The sequence below is a fragment of the Lutra lutra genome, chromosome 3 (assembly GCF_902655055.1).
Source record: "Lutra lutra chromosome 3, mLutLut1.2, whole genome shotgun sequence".
In the NCBI taxonomy this organism is placed as follows: Eukaryota; Metazoa; Chordata; class Mammalia; order Carnivora; family Mustelidae; genus Lutra; species Lutra lutra.
Window position 1 is genome coordinate 13,726,216 of NC_062280.1, and position 16,957 is coordinate 13,743,172.

The following is a 16,957-nucleotide window of genomic DNA, read 5'->3' on the forward strand; positions in this document are numbered from 1 at the left end:
ACTTATAGTCTTGGTTTAACGAAGACTTACCAGATAATTATGGATCATTAGCCAAGGAAGAACAATTTTTATCTTTTCTTTCCTAGCATAAGAGACAAAAGTAGCCAGGCCAAAAGATCAAAAGAAAATATCATCATGGACTAACCTTTTCCTGGGGTGTTGATGAAATGAGAGTGAACTGCTCCTCGGGTGTAGTTATCTTTAAGCCATTCCTAAAATGTTCACAAGGATAAATACCGATAGGTATGACAACCCGTCATAGTATCACTCCTCAAATATGAAAAGCAACTTGTTTCAAGAGAAGCAGAAATCAATTAAATGTAAATGCAGACATGCCCTGGGTTTGGTTCTCACAGTAGGAGATAGAAAGGACACAGAATCAATTTGCTCTGTGTTGCACAATGGGGATGTGAGCAATGGAGAAGCCCTTCCATCACTTATGATCAGCTATGATCTTCCCAACAGGCCATTTTACGATCTATAGGCCAAGAAAGTGAGCCTCATTATGCAGAATGGGGAGGACTCCTGAGCTTTTTTTCATGTCTAAGGAAACCACCTAGGTAGCAGAGGGAGAGAATGAGGATGAGGGCCTGGGAAAGGGGACACACTTACACACCACCAGCTTCTTCAGAAAGTGGCTCTGCCCATAGCGTAGCCAAAGGGAAAACATGATGTGTGGAAAACTGAAAGAAAGAACACGGAGACATATCTGAGAAAGCTCATGTGGGCCCTGGAGTCTCTGCTATATAACCCCTTTCAAATGGCTGAGTCCACATCGGTGCCACATCTCGGACACAGAGTCCCCATAACATAGCTAATCCCAGTGGGTCTTGCCATCTCTGCTACAAGGACCGCTTCACATGGCTGATATTCATTTCAAGCTGGAAACTAAAAGAGCTCCCTGAAATGTGGCTCATACCACAAATGCAAGCTGAACATTCTTTTTTTTTTTAATTTTATTTATTTGATAGAGAGAGATCACAAGTTGGCAGAGCAGCAGGCAGAGAGGGAAGCAGGCTCCCTGCTGAGCAGAGAGCCTGATATGGGGCTCAATCCCAGGACCCTGAGATCATGACCTGAGCCGAAGGCAGAGGCTTAACCCACTGAGCCACCCAGGTGCCCCAAACATTCTCTTTTATTCAACAGTTTCAGCAAAATCACAGTATTTTTACTACAAAGTGATGGCTTAATTAAGTAAAAGTTACAAATCTGACATACCTGGGCATGGACTAGGGCATCGTTAAAGAGGATGAACCAGTTCACAGAAAACCTTCCAGCATGCTGCAGAGACAGGGCTCGGTTACTGCTCTCGCAGAGCAGCCGACGCTCTGGCTTCCTCAAGGAATCCTGGAGTTGAACACAGACACATAAGTGAACCATCAGAATTATGTTAGCACACAAAGAGAAAATGAAAAAGACACAAATCACACTTAGGAGAATTTGTGCCTCATAGCTTAGATTGGTGTTAAACCTGAAGTTAGACAGGATCTGAACATTTAATAAAGGCACTCGAAGGAAATGAAGAAAAACACAGGAACAAACAAGGAGTGTTATGTGTTCAGAGAGGACTCCTAGAAATGAGGGTAGGTGCTGAGGTCTAGAGCTCTTATTGCTGTGCTCCTTTGACCACCCTTAGAAAAGGGCTCATTAAAACATTATCATAAACAAGTGAGGAAAGGAGAAAATTTGACATTTGTTAGGGATACGCCTGCTGTTTGCTGGGGTAATGACAACTGGCATGGTTTACCGTCATCTTCCCGGGAAAGGTCTTCCAGAATCCCAGTGTGTACTCAGCTTCCTTCCTTTTCCTGCCGAGATGGAGAGCAAGAGACTCGTAACAAGAACTGGAATCCTGCAGTTTCTGGTAGTCCGGAGATGTCTGAAAGCCAATCAAGGGGGAAGGGGGAGAAAAAGAATATAAAACAATTGTCCAGAATCTCAGTGTGGTGTTGATACAGTATTAAATTTAGGGAAGAAATCCAAATGAAGAACAGACGTGGTGCACTAAAGGGGGCTGAGCTGAAAGAAGATTGGTTCCAGAACATTCTACCATACATGTATATATGAAACAGAGGCATAATTCCAGGGGACAGAAACAAACAAACTCCTTAGACAGTTATCAGTGAGGAAAGCAGCAGAGAATTCAGAATAGGGGAGGAATTCTCAAATGTTTTGGTCTCGGGAAGGCCCTCTATTTTGCTTATCCGGGCTATATCTACTGACATTTACCATACTAGAAAATAAAAATAACTTTTAATCTTTATTAACTCACTTCAAATACAGTACCAGTTTAAATGAAAAATATATTTTCCAAAACAACAACAAAATGCTTAGTGAGAAAAGCAGCATTATTCTACAGTTTTTCAAATCTACTTATTATCTGGCTGACAAGATGACAGATTTCCATTTGTTACTGATTTAATCTGTTGGTTGAAACAGATGCAGAAAATCTTACTTTATAAGGATATATAGTTGGAAGGCTAGGATTATTTTTACAGCCATTTCAAATAATAGTGGACGTCTTTGAAACTAAACCAAAAGTTGTTAAGTGGTAGGTTCTTAAAGAGTAGTGGAAATGTGGAATGTGAAACTATATTAATCAAACTTTTTCTACTGTTAAATTAAATCCACTGATCAATCTTACACTTTGGATAGATCTTTTACTTACACATGATTTTATAGCATGTGGATTAGACTTCTGGAAAAATACTGGTTCACTGAGTTATGCAGACCTTCCAAATGTTGATACATTTTATTATAAAACATCAAAAATTCTATGTTAATATTATCACCAATCTCATCAGAAAAAGTTGTCAAGTACTGGGAAACTGCCAAACTCAACAGTGAAACATACATGCTTCCCACATTTTACTTTTTGCTTCAGAGTTCAGATTTTATCATTCGCCACAAATAGTCAGTTGTTCTCCTTGAAGTGACAGGTTCATTTACTCATTTTTGAGAAAATATCTGCCTAATACCCAAATCTGAATAAACACAGTTATCTGTCAACTGTTCTTTCAAGTTAAAAAACAAACACAAAAACAAAAACCAGCTCTCAACTCAAACAATAGAGATCTTGTGTTTTCTTGAAAAACCTCTCTACTCTGGTATGTAGCAGAGCTGCTCTGCATACTCCCATCCCATCACACAGAATCTTAAAAGATAAGTATTTCTGTGTGTGTGGTGATGGATGTTAACGAGATTTATTGTGGATGATCATTTCACAATACATCTCTCTAGCGAATTATTATGTGGGATACCTGAAAACAGAATGTAACAAGTCAATTATAACTAAAAAAAAAGAAAGAAAGAAAAAAAAAAGTCACTGGTTGAGGTTAAATAAGATTAATAATTTTTGCTGTGTCACCAAGAGTATTTCTAAGTGAAACCGGCCTATTTTTACTGCTTTTGCTTTTTTAACTGCAAGCACATGGCAGCATAAGAACACAGCGACGAGTCTGGTGCCACTGCCCTGATTCATGCTAAGGAGCCAGCAGTTTTGTCCACCCTTACTTCTGCACCATTGGTGCAAATGACACACCATGGAAAAGCAAATGTCTTACTATTGTCCTGAAAATAGTCTGATCTTGTGACCCCTCTGAAAGGGTCTTTGGAACCCCCAGGGGTTTGTGGGCCAAGCTTGGGTAACCAAGTACAGGACAGGGCATAATTGCTATGCTAGATGGAAAGACAGCAGAAGGTAAAACAAAAGGATGACCCCTCATGTCCATGAGTAATTACTTTATATTCCACAATTCTTACAGTGATTCATATTCATTTTCCATTCATTTAAAAGACATTTAATGGCATGTACTACATACAGAATATTCTGCTGAGTGTCAGGCATAAAAAAAATAAAATAAGGTACAATCGTTGTCTTCTGGGAGCTTAAAACAAGGCAGAAAAGATAGAAAAATATACAACACAGCAGAATAATGCAATGGTTTTGTTAACAGGTTATCTATCAGAAGAGACAATATAGTAAAGTGGTTAAAATAAAAGACTCTGGAGCCTTTGGATAGAAATTCTAGCTTGACCAATTGTCAGCTGTGCCTCAATTCTTCCATCTGATGAAAGGGGATAATAATAATAATAATAATAATAATAATAATATCTATTTCACAGGGTTGACATGGGGATTAAATGAATACATGTAACGTGCTTAGTACCTGGCACATGGAATGCATTTAATAAATATCAGGTGTTTTTACCTAGAGAAATTTATAGGTATATATGATGTCTAAGCTGTACCTGAGATTTACTAAATAATAATGTGCAGTGTTGGGATATGGCCATGTGTTTTGAAAAAATTTCCCCAGATGATTTTGATCCCCAGTCCTACAGATCATAATAAGAGAATAATGTTGAAAGAGAGTACTAACAAAGCACAGAGAAAGGAGAAACTAATTCAAAGACTGGAAGAGGAGGGAATGTGGTATAGTCAGAGAGGGCTTCATTTTCATGATAAAATGACTTTTGACCCAGGCCTTGAAATTTTTCCATAATGAGGATAGCGGTAGAGTGTCTCATGAAGGAAATATAAAACATGTATGATGTTCAGTCAGGGATCTAAACAAACCAGATAAGGCTAGAAACAAAAGACAGTATCAGATTATCAAGAGCCTTAAATGCCAAACTAAAGAGTCTGGTTTTTCACACAGATTTAGGACCCTTCAGACTGGAAACTGTCATACCAGACCCCCTGAATAGTTCTTAGCTGGTCTAATGGGGGAAGACCTTCGATTAACTGAAGATACATTGAGATGACATTTGCAGCTCAGTGGGTTACCTGTGTAGCTCAAACCTTCATTGTTAAAACTACATCAGTTTGAGTTAACATTGAAATCAGACGAAAGAAAAGATCTATGACACCACAGTAGAATCAAATGTAAAAAGCCCACAGCAGTTTGAGGGTACTCTAGAGACTGCAATTTGTCCAAATCAGGAGGTAATTTCTGGGATTTAGAAGATTCTAAGGTATAGGAGACCCTAGAATCATCCTGGTTTCTCTGGAGCACTTCAGAGTGGGAATAAAATGAAACTACACATTTTAGTACAGTTTCAAAGGTCAATGTCTCAGGACCAGCTTTAACATACACCGTATCCTACAGTGGTACTAATTTTCTAGGACTCTACTCAACTCATTTCATACAAAAAGTGGACCACTTAACCTATGAGAAAGTCCTATAACACTGATTTCTCAGAGCGTATGCTAAGGTGACCAGAATCCCTGGCATGAGTCTATCCTGAGTCCTGGCCAGGATAACTCCACTGCCTTACAGGGATCTTATTATACAGAAGGCCAGGGTTTTAAAGAGCTCTCTGCAACCTGGATTAGTATGCACTCAATAAACTTCGATAACTATTGAGTGAGTAGCATAACTGGGTCTCGACTTCAGATACAGTTTCAAAAAATGAATATAAAATTAATCTTGGGAAGGTCCCAAAAAGAAACCCAATCAACAGCAAAGAGAACTTGATTTACCTACAAACTTTCTTCTTTCATGTTCTTGAAGACAAATTAATTTAATTAGACACATACAAATAGTAAATTAGTGGAGTCTGAGGTCTTGGGGTAGCACAATCCAAACAAACAACCATGATCCTCGGCTTTCCCAAGAGTTCAAATGAGATACTTATGGGAGCTTACCACTTCAAAACAAGTAGCAAGCTTTAGCAAAACTTTTGCATAATTATGAAGTCGTCTGATTGGCAAGAAAAACAGAGTATTCAGTATTTCCATCAATTGGGTGTTCTCATCATTTACTTCTGATAAATCTTCTAACAGCTCTTGGTTTTTATTTAGGAAATCACTGGAGATAGAGGAAAAAAGGAAATTTAGTTAATCTTTTTGGTATTGAAATATGCATGATATTGAATAGATATATTTCACTACTTTTTTCAGAATGCACATTTTTAGGTGCTATGACAGTAGATTATAAATACAATGAAATAAGTAGGTAAAATTAACCGAATTTCCCCTGCCTATAAAATAGATTTTTGCATATGAAAAGCAGCATATGGTAGCAATAGTAACTCTATAATAGAGACGGTTAATCATAAACTACACCTTGAGTTCTAGGAAATGAATCATGCATCCCGCAGTTTCAGGGAATAACTGGAGACCAGCTGACACCATTACCTGTTAATTTCCAAGCCAAAAGTCACAGCAATAAATGGCAAGACTAATTGCTCTAATCAGTGGTTCTAAACAGAAATAATGGAGAAAAACAAAGCTCTTTGCTCCAACACAACTGACACATAATATTAAAATACTTCTATTTAGTGCTCGCTTTGGCAGCACATATACTAAAGTACTTCTAATTTCTTCTTTTTTTTCTACACCTAATACAAATTTATTACAAGAGAGTAATGAAAAGCTGTAGGTACCAGTACTACAATTAACAGGAAACAGTAGAGCTAATTCTATGTGTGAAGACTGCAATGCTGAAATCTTCAAAATCATTTTAAACTGAAGTCAACATTTAGTTTTTATATTTAGTTTCATTTAAGTTCATTATTAAAATTTTTTGCAAATTTTAATGGTGATCAATAACCCACTGAGACAATGATCAGACCAAAATACATAAAAGATGTGAAAGAAGAAAAAAGAAGATGTGAAAGAAGTAACAGTTGGTGGGACGGAATAGTAGTTATTATCTGCCCCTTAATAAGCAGTAATTATGTGCCCGGTACTACCCCGAGTGCTTTACAAGCATTATATTACAATTCTTACCCACAAGGCTTCGTATTAGACAATGTCACGCAAGACTATAAGCAAGAATGAATCATTTTATAATCTCTTAGAGAACTAAAAAATACATGTTTAGTTCTGAAATTATGAAATATTATCTTGGAATGGAAAATACGTAATAATTTCCAGGAGCCCAGAAGTTCAATAGCACAAAGTGGACTGTCTTATAACGCAATTAAGAGATCTGAGGGTGCCTTGGGGAACATGACCCAGATTATTATTTATATTTGGCTTGTGTGGATGTTCTTTCCTCCTACATGTTCTTCCTCCTACATGTTCTGCTGCTGAGATCAGCTAAGGACACTCACTTAACCCCACAGAACTGCTCTGCTTTAACCTGCTCCTGAGAGACTGAAATAGCACATGTTGAACACATACCTACTATGACCACATTTCTTCTGGATGCCCAGTACTGCACCAAAATGTTCCCACTCTTTTAAGTCCTATTACTTTTCAGGATTCACTCAGGTCCTTGGCCTATGGACTTTCCCCAAAAGGGCCTTGTATGTTCTCAGGAAACCTGAACCAGGGACTGTTTGGCTTACCTTCTCTTGGGAGTTTTAATCCAATAGTGGCAATACTGCTTTCCCCTTACGTGGCTGGGTTTGTATGTGTTACTCAAAAATTAACACATTAGGGGCGCCTGGGTGGCTCAGTTTGTTAAGAGTCTGCCTCCAGCTCAGGTCACGATCTCAGGGCCCTGGGATGGAGCCCTGTGTCGGGCTCTGCACTTAGCAGGGAGTCTGCTTATCCCTCCGCCCTCCACCCACTTGAGCTTGCTCTCTCTCTCTCGCAAATAAAATTTTTTTAAAAAGGGAGAAATTAGTGGAATAGAAAACAAAGAAAGAAGTAACTAAAGCTTAATCTTTGAAAAGAAAATTAAAGAGGGTAAACTGCTGACAAAACTAAGATAAAAAAAAGACTCAAATAAATAAGAACAATGAAAAATAGGGGATAAAACTGCAGTTATTATGGAGGTAAAAACATCTTAAGAAAATGGTAGCAATATTATACCAATAAATTTGAAAGCTTGGATGCAATAATTTTCCAGAAAAATATAAATAATTAAAGCCACAAGAAGAAATAAAGTCCTGAACAGATCTATTCATCCAAGAAATTAAGTCAGTAGTTTAAAACTCCCTTTAGAAATGCCCCCCAAAAGCCGTATGTTTTTACAGATGAATTCTACAAAATCTCAAAGTACAGATATTCTCTATCTCATGCAAACTATTCCAGAAAAACAAGGTTCCCACACCCACTTTATAACTGCTAGTGCAATCTTCTTACCAAAACTTCAAGTTCAGAAAAGGAAAACTTCACATTCATATAGATGCAAAATCTTAAGTATCAGCAAATTGAATCCAGCAATGTACTGAAAAACTAATACAGGCAGATCACTAAATTTATCTTGGGAACTCAAGGATGTTTACCATTAAAAAAATCTATTGCTCTTCAACTTTCAGGAATGGAAAGAACAATCCCCCCTTCCTTTTTTAAGAAAGGAGACCTGTAACACTATAAGTGATATTTACCAAAAACCTAAGGCAATCATCTTTAATGGGAAATACTAAAACTATTTCCCTTGAAGATCAGAAGTAAGACAAGGGTGTTATTACTATGTTAGGGTATAAGATCAAAGGCAAACATAGCAAGATATTAACATCTATTAAATCTGGGTTGTGAGTACATATTTGATATACTGACTTTTTAAAATATAACTGAATTTTTTAAACTTGCTTTTGTCTCTAGGTCAATACTCGTTAAGAATCTACATTGTTCAGAATGATCAGCCTCATGTAAGGGGCCTTTTATATTTATTATCCAAAAGCTAAACGCAAAATCTTTGTATTTGCGTAACACTTTGTGTTTTTCTCTATACCATCACATACATTATTTGCTACTCACAAGCAGGGGAAAAAACATTTCCATTTTTCAGATGAAAAAAATTAGACTCAATTTGGTTAAGAGAGTTGTCCACCGTCTCAGGGATAATAAAGAAGGACCCAGATCCTGTTTTTTCAGTACCATACGACTTCCAATGATAATCAGGGGCTAATAATACCTGTCTTCTGTAAGAGTTAGTGAAAGTCTACACTTTGAGTCATTTGATAAAATGATTATGCCAAAACTTTTCCTGGGCACTCAGAAACACAGAACACTATAATATATGATCTTTGTTTGTTAGAATGGTAATTGGAAGATATGTATTTGCTTACATGGCGGGCTTAGCAAGAAGCTGGAATCCTCCCATAACCAGGAAATTTGTAATAGATGTGCAATACCTTGAGCAAAAAAGAAAACACACATACATTAGCATTAAATGAAAATTCTGAAGAACAAATTTACATAACAAGCATCTGGAGCAGGTACTTCTTGGTCTCACCAATAACTTTCAGAACTTTTGTGATGTCAACATTACAGTCATGAACGGACTTGACTGAAAAGAAGGGCAGATTATGTGATAATCACAATAATGAGGGGAAAAAAACATTTTAATAAAGATGTTAATATAATTGTAAATTTAAAATACAACTAAAATTATGCAGAAGATGCTAGGATTTGCTTCATAGATTTTTTTATTTATTTGACAGAGAGAGAGAGAAAGTAAGCAAGCGTACCCAGCAGAGGGAGCAGGCAAAGCAGGCAGAGAGGGACAAGCAGGCTCCCCGTGAAGCAGGGAGCCTGATGCAGGGCTCGATCCCAGGACCCTGGGATCATAACCTGAGTCGAAAGCAGATGCTTTAACAACTGAGCCACCAAGCGCTCCTTTACTTTACTAACTTAACAAACATGAGAAAATATAATTAAAATAGTTGATTTTTAATGAAAATTAAGTCTTCAGAAATAAACGAGAGAAGAGAAGAAAATATGTTAAAAGAGCTCAAGTGAAACTATTAGAAAATGTCAGTTAAGTTTTGATCTACTGTTACAGAATGTCTTGATATACTGTTTGATGCGTGTACATTTCTACCATATTCCCAGAATGGCAAAATGGAATCAACGGACTTCAAGAGAAGGCAAATTCCTATTCAAAATAACCCAAGGTACCTTACACTTAAAAATGATCTTGATGTGGGGAGGCTCTGTGGCTTACTAGGTTAAGTGTCCGACTTCAGCTCAGGTGATGATCTCAGGGTTCTGGGACCCAGCCCCACATGAGGCTCCCGGGGAGTCTGCTTCTACCTCTTCCTCTGCCCATCCCCACTCATGTTCTCTCTCTCTCTCTCTCAAATAAATGAAAAATCTTTAAAAAAAAAAAAAGGGGGGGGTCCTGATAATAAATTAAATGTTATGTGTGTTTTACCACAATTAAAAGTAACTTCTAAAATTCATAAGCAGTGGCGCCTGGGTGGCTCAGTCATTAGGTAGTCTGCCTTTGGCTCAGGTCGTGATCCCTAGGCCAGGGTCCTAGGATGGAGCCCTACACTGGGCTCCCTGCTCGGCAGGAAGCCTGCTTCTCCCTCTCCCACTTCCCCTGCTTGTGTTCCTGCTCTCGCTGTCTGTCAAATAAATAAATAAAATATTTAAATAAATAAATATTTTAAAAACTCATAAACAAATCAAGGTTTTTTTTTTTACTTGCCTCATCTATATGAATAAATTACATTAAAAGATAGTCCGAAGTATCAAAATAAAAGCATCTCTAAGTCCTGAAGTATCAGAGAACAAGAAATTTTTTTAAAAATTGTGAGATAAGTAAGACAAAAAAGAACTACAATAGCAAAAGCTGAAACCCTTATGCAAACAAAATCTACTTTAAAAAAGTAAATTGGGGGGGCGCCTGGGAGGCTCAGTGGGTTAAAGCCTCTGCCTTCAGCTCAGGTCATGATCCCAGGGTCCTGGGATCAAGCCCCGCATCAGGCTCTCTGCTTAGCAGAGAGTCTGCTTCCTCCTATCTCTCTCTGCCTGCTTCTCTGCCTACTTGTGATCTCTGTGAAATAAATAAATAAAATCTTTAAAAAAAAAAAAAAGTAAATTGGGGGTGCCTGAGAGGCTCAGCCAGTTAAGCATCCAACTCTTGATTTTGGCTCAGGTCATGATCTCAGGGTCAGGAGACTGAGCCCTGCACTGGAGTCTGCTTAAGATTCTCTCTCTCCCTCTTCCCACCCGCCAAAATGAAAAGTACACTGGTATCAATTTATGTTATTTTTCATGCCTGAAAGAATACGAGAGACTGCAACTAGGGTATTTCCTCTCAGACAATATCTTCAAATATATTTAATATTGCTTACAATTAAAATCACATGCATCTCTCCACATATATATGCATAAATCTGAAAGGAAGTACACTAAAATTAACAATGGTTATTTCTGGTGCTGGAATTGCGGGCAACTTTAAGTATCTTTTTGACTATTCTTATTTATATAATTTTCGATAATAAACATCATCACTAATATTAAAAATAACCTAAATAAAACACCAACAGAATATGAACTCCTTTTCACTGGCTCCTGGCTGTGGCTGTGTAATCTTAGAGCGCAACAAAGTGCCTGGCACTTAGTGGGTGCTCGGTCCATACTTGCTAAGTGGATGAGGTATTAATAAAGAATAAAACTTTCACTTCAGATCAACAGCACTGATGTCATTTTAATATGCATTAAAATAACAAATTAGGCCTCACATCAAAATGGCAAAGAATAAATGAAGAAAAAGTGAGAAATTTTTAAATTTTCAAATACACTTAGAATATTTTGTTTGAAAAAATTAAAAGAATCTTGGATAACTTATGGTAGATTTTATTAAGGAAATATCCTTGTTTTGAAGATAGTATGGTCTCTTTTAACCCTCCATTTACACAACAATAAAAAAGAGACACTGGAACAATTCCATATTTACCATTAGCAGTTGGTCTTAGAATAATTTGTTTAGTTACTTATTTCTTCTAATTTTATCATAATTTACTAAAGTAAGCGAAATTGTTCTCTAAAGAACCATATTTATTATAGTATATTTTATGTAAATTAAGAATATTTCATGTAAATTAAACACTATCAATCATTCTGCTAGACTACAAAAAGAAATGTAATTCATTATTTTTCAACCTTTTTTCCACTTAAAGAAAACTGAAACTTTAGCAATGCAGAACTACAGTTGGCTTAAGATTAAAATACTGCTTTGCAATTTCTATTACCTTATATCACTGTCCCTAATCTAGTCTCTTCTGATTAAGGAGCTGTTCTCCTTGGCAGAATAACCCTGCAGAGACTGAACATGACACGGGACTGGATACTTGCTCTGTATAACTATCCAAGAAGAGACTTGCATGCTTCAGGATGACCAAACTCCGGGCTTCCTTTATCCCATGGAGGAAGTTGCTCAGTGAGGCTCCGTGCTGACCAATCAGGTAACACAGCTTGCTGAAACGGCTTGCCACCTCCTGCAACAGCTGGACTGTGCTTGCGGTGCCCAAATTTTCTGTAACAGAGTGATGATGATGATGACACAACCTGAAGACTCACGACCTGAACACCTTCTCAAGATCAAGATTATGAATCCCCCTTTTCTAAAAATACTTAACATGCTGAGATGTACTCTCAACTGTGGAACTCAAATCATCACAATGTTAAAGGAACTTCAGAGACCAGAGAATCCAGTCACTTGAGAAACTTGTTACGAACACAGGCACAGGGTTCCCATAGCTTCTGACTCAGCAGGCTGAACATGAGCACCACTGGGCAAATCTCACTCTCCTCCCATTCTGAAGATAAGTAATCTGATGCCGGAGAAAAGGAAGTGAGCTATCTGATTTCACACAACTGGTAAGTGACAGCCAGGAATTAAGCGCACTTTTGTAGTTACATTTTCATTAACGTTTTCAACTTTTTGTACTGACTTCTGCTCTACTGACCCTTGGACAAGCCCAACACTTCAGTGAAGAGAGGGCAATCCCCAAATCAGACTGACCAGGTTGCTCTGAACTATTATAGAGAGTACCAGGGGGTTATTTGCTTTTTCCCAGTCCAAAGTTCCTAATTTCCAGGACTTCTCTCTAAGCAGTGAGGCTGATGAGCAGATGAGGCAAGAAGAACATAGAAATCACGAATCAGGACAGGGAAAAGGACAGTCTCACTTTTCTTTCAGAGCAATCCAGGAAGCTTCCAGCTGGGACTGCTGCTTTCCCCCTTGCCAGTCTCCTGTGGTGTTATGCCCACCCACTGGAAGAGAATTTATAGAAGAGGCCTCTACGACATTTAAAAAAGGCAAAACAGATTAAAAACTAAAACTAACTAGGATGCCTGACTGGCCCAGTCAGAAGAGCATGCAAACCTTGATCTCCAAGTCATGAGTTTGAGCCCCACGTTGGGTGTAGAGATTACTTTAAAAAAAAAAAAAGATATTAAAAAAAAAAAAGATAAAATAAAATCAAGAAATTAAAAAATGCAGACAGTCCCTAACTTACAAAGGTCACATTCTAAAAGACTATATATTACTTATTTGAAAAAATAAGTGTTTTCCCATTATAAAAATGGGCTGACCCACACAAGCCAGTGCCAACTTAATGTGGAAAAACTGATATACTAAACAAGGCAGAATGCAGGAAAGAGAAAGAGAAAGAAACTTCCTCTCCGTTTTCTATGCACAGGGCCAAACCTACAAAAATTCTTGAAAAAAGTGAACTCTGATCTTCAAGAGCCATTTCTCCCGCTTCCATCTGTATGCCTTTCTAACCTCCTGGAGACCCAGGGATCTGGTGTATCCTGACAGCAGACCCCTCTAGAACTACTGCAATTCCTCTGTATTATCTTCATCTTCAATCCCTCCTCCCTGTTGACTGCAGCTAATAAAAGGAATCAGATTTAACCAGTTCACGGGAATGCTGGATAAGACCCTGAACACTCTCGTCCACAGTTTAAGAGACTACTTGTAAATCCAGACGAATCTCCACTTGATGTAATTCTAAGAACTAGAACAAAGAAAATGAAAAAGTCAGGTAGTACAACATAAGATATCTTAGAACTAGTGGGGCCAGAAGTGCTGTTCTGAAGTCTGGCTCCTAGATCAACTTTCCCAAAGCTGTTTCTGCTTCTCTACCATGAATATTCTGAAAAGCTCCACTTCCTATTTCCACAAGGGAAAAAGAGCTCTGGGAGTGGTAGAACACTCAGGGGCAGCTGGGCTCCTGACAAAGTGGAAACAGTATGTAAGTGGTTGACAGCCTGTGTACAAAAATAAGAGAATGGAAAGAAAGAAACCTGTAACTCAAGTTTTTTTTTTTTTTAATTTGTGCTACAGGAAGAACAGATAAAGAGTCCTGATAACTGAGGGGGTGGGGGGACGTTCTACTTACCTAAACTGAGAAGAGGCCGGAGAATCTGAGATTTGATGTCACTTAGTTTTGAATAGAATCGTCTTTCCGTAGTAGCCAACTCATGGAGACTGGCAATATATCCCATAACATTTTTGTCCACCAAAGCTAGATAGCTATCTTTTCCTGCTGTCACTCTGCTTATATATCCAAGCTGAAACAGAGGAGGAGAAAAAGATTAAAGATAGAATATAATGTACTAGCAGTAATCTGGGTGCTAAAACTGGCTCATATCGGCTGGCAGGAGCCAAATGGAATATTTACATTCAAGAATTTTGCAAGTTAGTTATTAAATCACCCGTAGCTTGAAACTGGCAATAGTAAAATTACCCCCCCAAAAATGCCAAACACTATAGATCGGGACTTATTTGTTTTGTTTTGTCTTTTTTTAGAGCTGGTTTACCAGTACAACATTATTATATATGTGTATCTGGACCTATACATTACCACATATATCTATACTTTTATTGCCACAGTATCTTTTATTTCATATTACATGTACTTAGAACCACAGACACCCTAAATATACAAAGATCCAAACGATAGAGATACATGTTTCGGGATCCTCTTTTTTGTGAAATAGGTTAAATGAGAGCAGAGAGGATCTCTATACTGTGTACTGGAATATCAAGGGTCTAGGAATTATCTTGTCTCTTAAAAGTGCAACATAAAGGGATTTTCTTTAAAAGGGACTTTTTGTCATTTATCCACTATACCACTTAACAAAAATAATCAGTGTATACACAGATCACTATAAACCCAGCAAACCAAGCTGCAGACCACGCAGACTAATATCCATAGTAACTGATGATACATACTAAAGCCTCACTCCTCTCACCAGCGTATTTCCTCATTTATCTGGACTATGGGATTTTTCATAAGAATGTGGAGCAAGGGCCAACAACTACAAAGAGTCAAGTGCATCGGAAATAACAGCCTGTGTATAGGTCAGCAGCCAAATCTTGGCCAGTGTTGCCTTTACCAAGAAAGACTTTGTCCCTATACATTCATAGCTAATGCATTTACCCAGAAAAACAAATATGAAAGATTTAAAAAAAAATCCATAGGCTGTATTATCCAGTAAGAATAAGAAATCCAGAATGTACTAGCTTTGAGGGTAAATCATGGCACTTTGAGGATATGAGTTACTTTAATGAGAAAAAAAGAAAACCAGGAACAGGCCAGTCATTTTAGGTTCATGAAAAAGAGATAGGAAGTAGGAAAGCAAAGAAATACAAATCAACAAATGAAAAAGAAGGGAGTAAATAGCAGTAAATAAAACAAGTTAACAGAGGAGAGAAGCACAGCTGGTGGCCTGTCAGGTCTGCCATGAGCCCACCTTGAGTCTATGTCATTTTTACTTCCCATTTACAATTAAAACCTCATCCACTCCAGGGATGCCTGGGTGGCTCAGTCAGTAAAGCATCTGTTTTCAGCTCAGGTCATGATCTCAGGGTCTGGAATCGAGCCCTCTGTGGGGCTCCCTGCTCAGCGGGGAATCTGCTTCTTCCTTTCCCTCTGCCTCTCCCCGCCAAAGCCACTACACACACTCTCTCTCTCAAATAAATAAAATCTTTGGCAAATAAAACAAAATTTAAAAACCTCATCTACTCCATTTCTATTCTAATTCACCTCTGAGGGCTCCATGAACATAGTTAGGAAACTTCATTGTGAAATGTACTTTTTAATATTCCTATATGAGGGTGTTAATTCAACGAATATTTATAAAGTACTTGCTATAAGGATACAGCAGTAAATGAGAGCACCTAAAATCTCTACTCTTCAGAATCTTATAGTTGAGGGCAGAAAAATAGACCAAAAAAGTAAGTTATATAGTGTACTTGATGGTGACACGCACTGTGGAGAGAAGTCGTCAGGAAAAGGAGGTAAGGAGAAAAGGGGGATGGGAAGGGTTTGCAATTTTAAATACAGTAGACAAATACAAGTCATAATAGGCATATATACAAATAAGAACCAAACAAAAAGACTGCTCATGTGTTACAGAAGGCCTTAGGATCCAATTCCCGTTCACCTTACTACAGGAGAGAAGTACTGGAGTCTTAGTACCACTGTGATTCTCTGGAAGGTTGTCACCTTCTGCAGGGTCCTGTCGGCCACTGTAATATAACCCAGGCTGGAAGTCTTCTGTATCCACTAAAAACAGGGAATAATCCTGGCCTGCGGCTACGCTCCAAACTCTATTTTCACTGTTCACCTGTAATGACAGCAAGATACCATCTGTCCAAGATGAAAGAAAGAATTAAACAGAAATTCAGATCCACCAGAATGGAAACGTTAGGTTAAACAGATGTGGTTGCACAGTCACTAATATCTCTATTGGCAAAACTCATCCACTAATGTGCCCTATCAACTGCAGCACAGACGCGTAGATAAGAAGGAATCCTGTGTTCAGCTTTTAAATTCAGAACTGGATTGTTTTTATAAAAATCTGAAAAACTAGGATTTAAAAAGGAGAAACTGTAGATCTAATTTTTAATAGTTATTTTTGGAAGTCTCTATAAGACTTAGGCCGTACTACAATTAGGAGCCGCAGAAACTTCTAGAGCCCTATTCTGACAGCTAGGACACACCTTTGTCCATTCATATCCAACTGTGTGCACAAAAATCAAGATGGAAAGAAAAAATCTAACAAGGCACAATTGCATTCTAGCCAACTAGACTCTTGAGTGCTCAAATTCAGTTCTCCCACTTGGAATTCACTACCTCTCTGATGTGACTTAACTGTACCAACTCCCAGGCTGTTGAAACAGGCAAGGCCCCCTCGAAGCTCATCTACAGGGATCCCCCAAACCAGAGGTTCTCAACAAGCAGTCTTTGTAGCAGCAAACACCTACAACATGTTAGAAATGCGAACTCTCAGGCCACAGAGCTACTG

At 38.0% G+C, this 16,957-nt stretch overlaps 1 protein-coding gene across 8 annotated transcripts in view; it reads right to left on the reverse strand.

The window, feature by feature from the left end:
• The window catches only part of ALS2 (alsin Rho guanine nucleotide exchange factor ALS2), a 76,260-nt gene that overhangs the window by 24,567 nt on the left and 34,736 nt on the right, over positions 1–16,957 (reverse strand). For 5 of the 8 annotated variants that reach the window (XM_047721121.1, XM_047721120.1, XM_047721117.1 and 2 more), the window contains 9 exons: positions 16,094–16,276; positions 14,044–14,215; positions 11,990–12,170; positions 8,971–9,036; positions 5,651–5,813; positions 1,748–1,879; positions 1,219–1,347; positions 613–683; positions 146–212 (listed from right to left, as the gene is read on the reverse strand). In XM_047721121.1, the coding sequence (XP_047577077.1) occupies positions 146–212; positions 613–683; positions 1,219–1,347; positions 1,748–1,879; positions 5,651–5,813; positions 8,971–9,036; positions 11,990–12,170; positions 14,044–14,215; positions 16,094–16,276 (1,164 nt within the window). Of the gene's footprint in view, positions 1–145; positions 213–612; positions 684–1,218; positions 1,348–1,747; positions 1,880–5,650; positions 5,814–8,970; positions 9,037–11,886; positions 12,171–14,043; positions 14,216–16,093; positions 16,277–16,957 lie in introns of those variants that run through there. The other 3 variants (XR_007125791.1, XM_047721123.1, XM_047721122.1) reach the window with 3 other exon arrangements.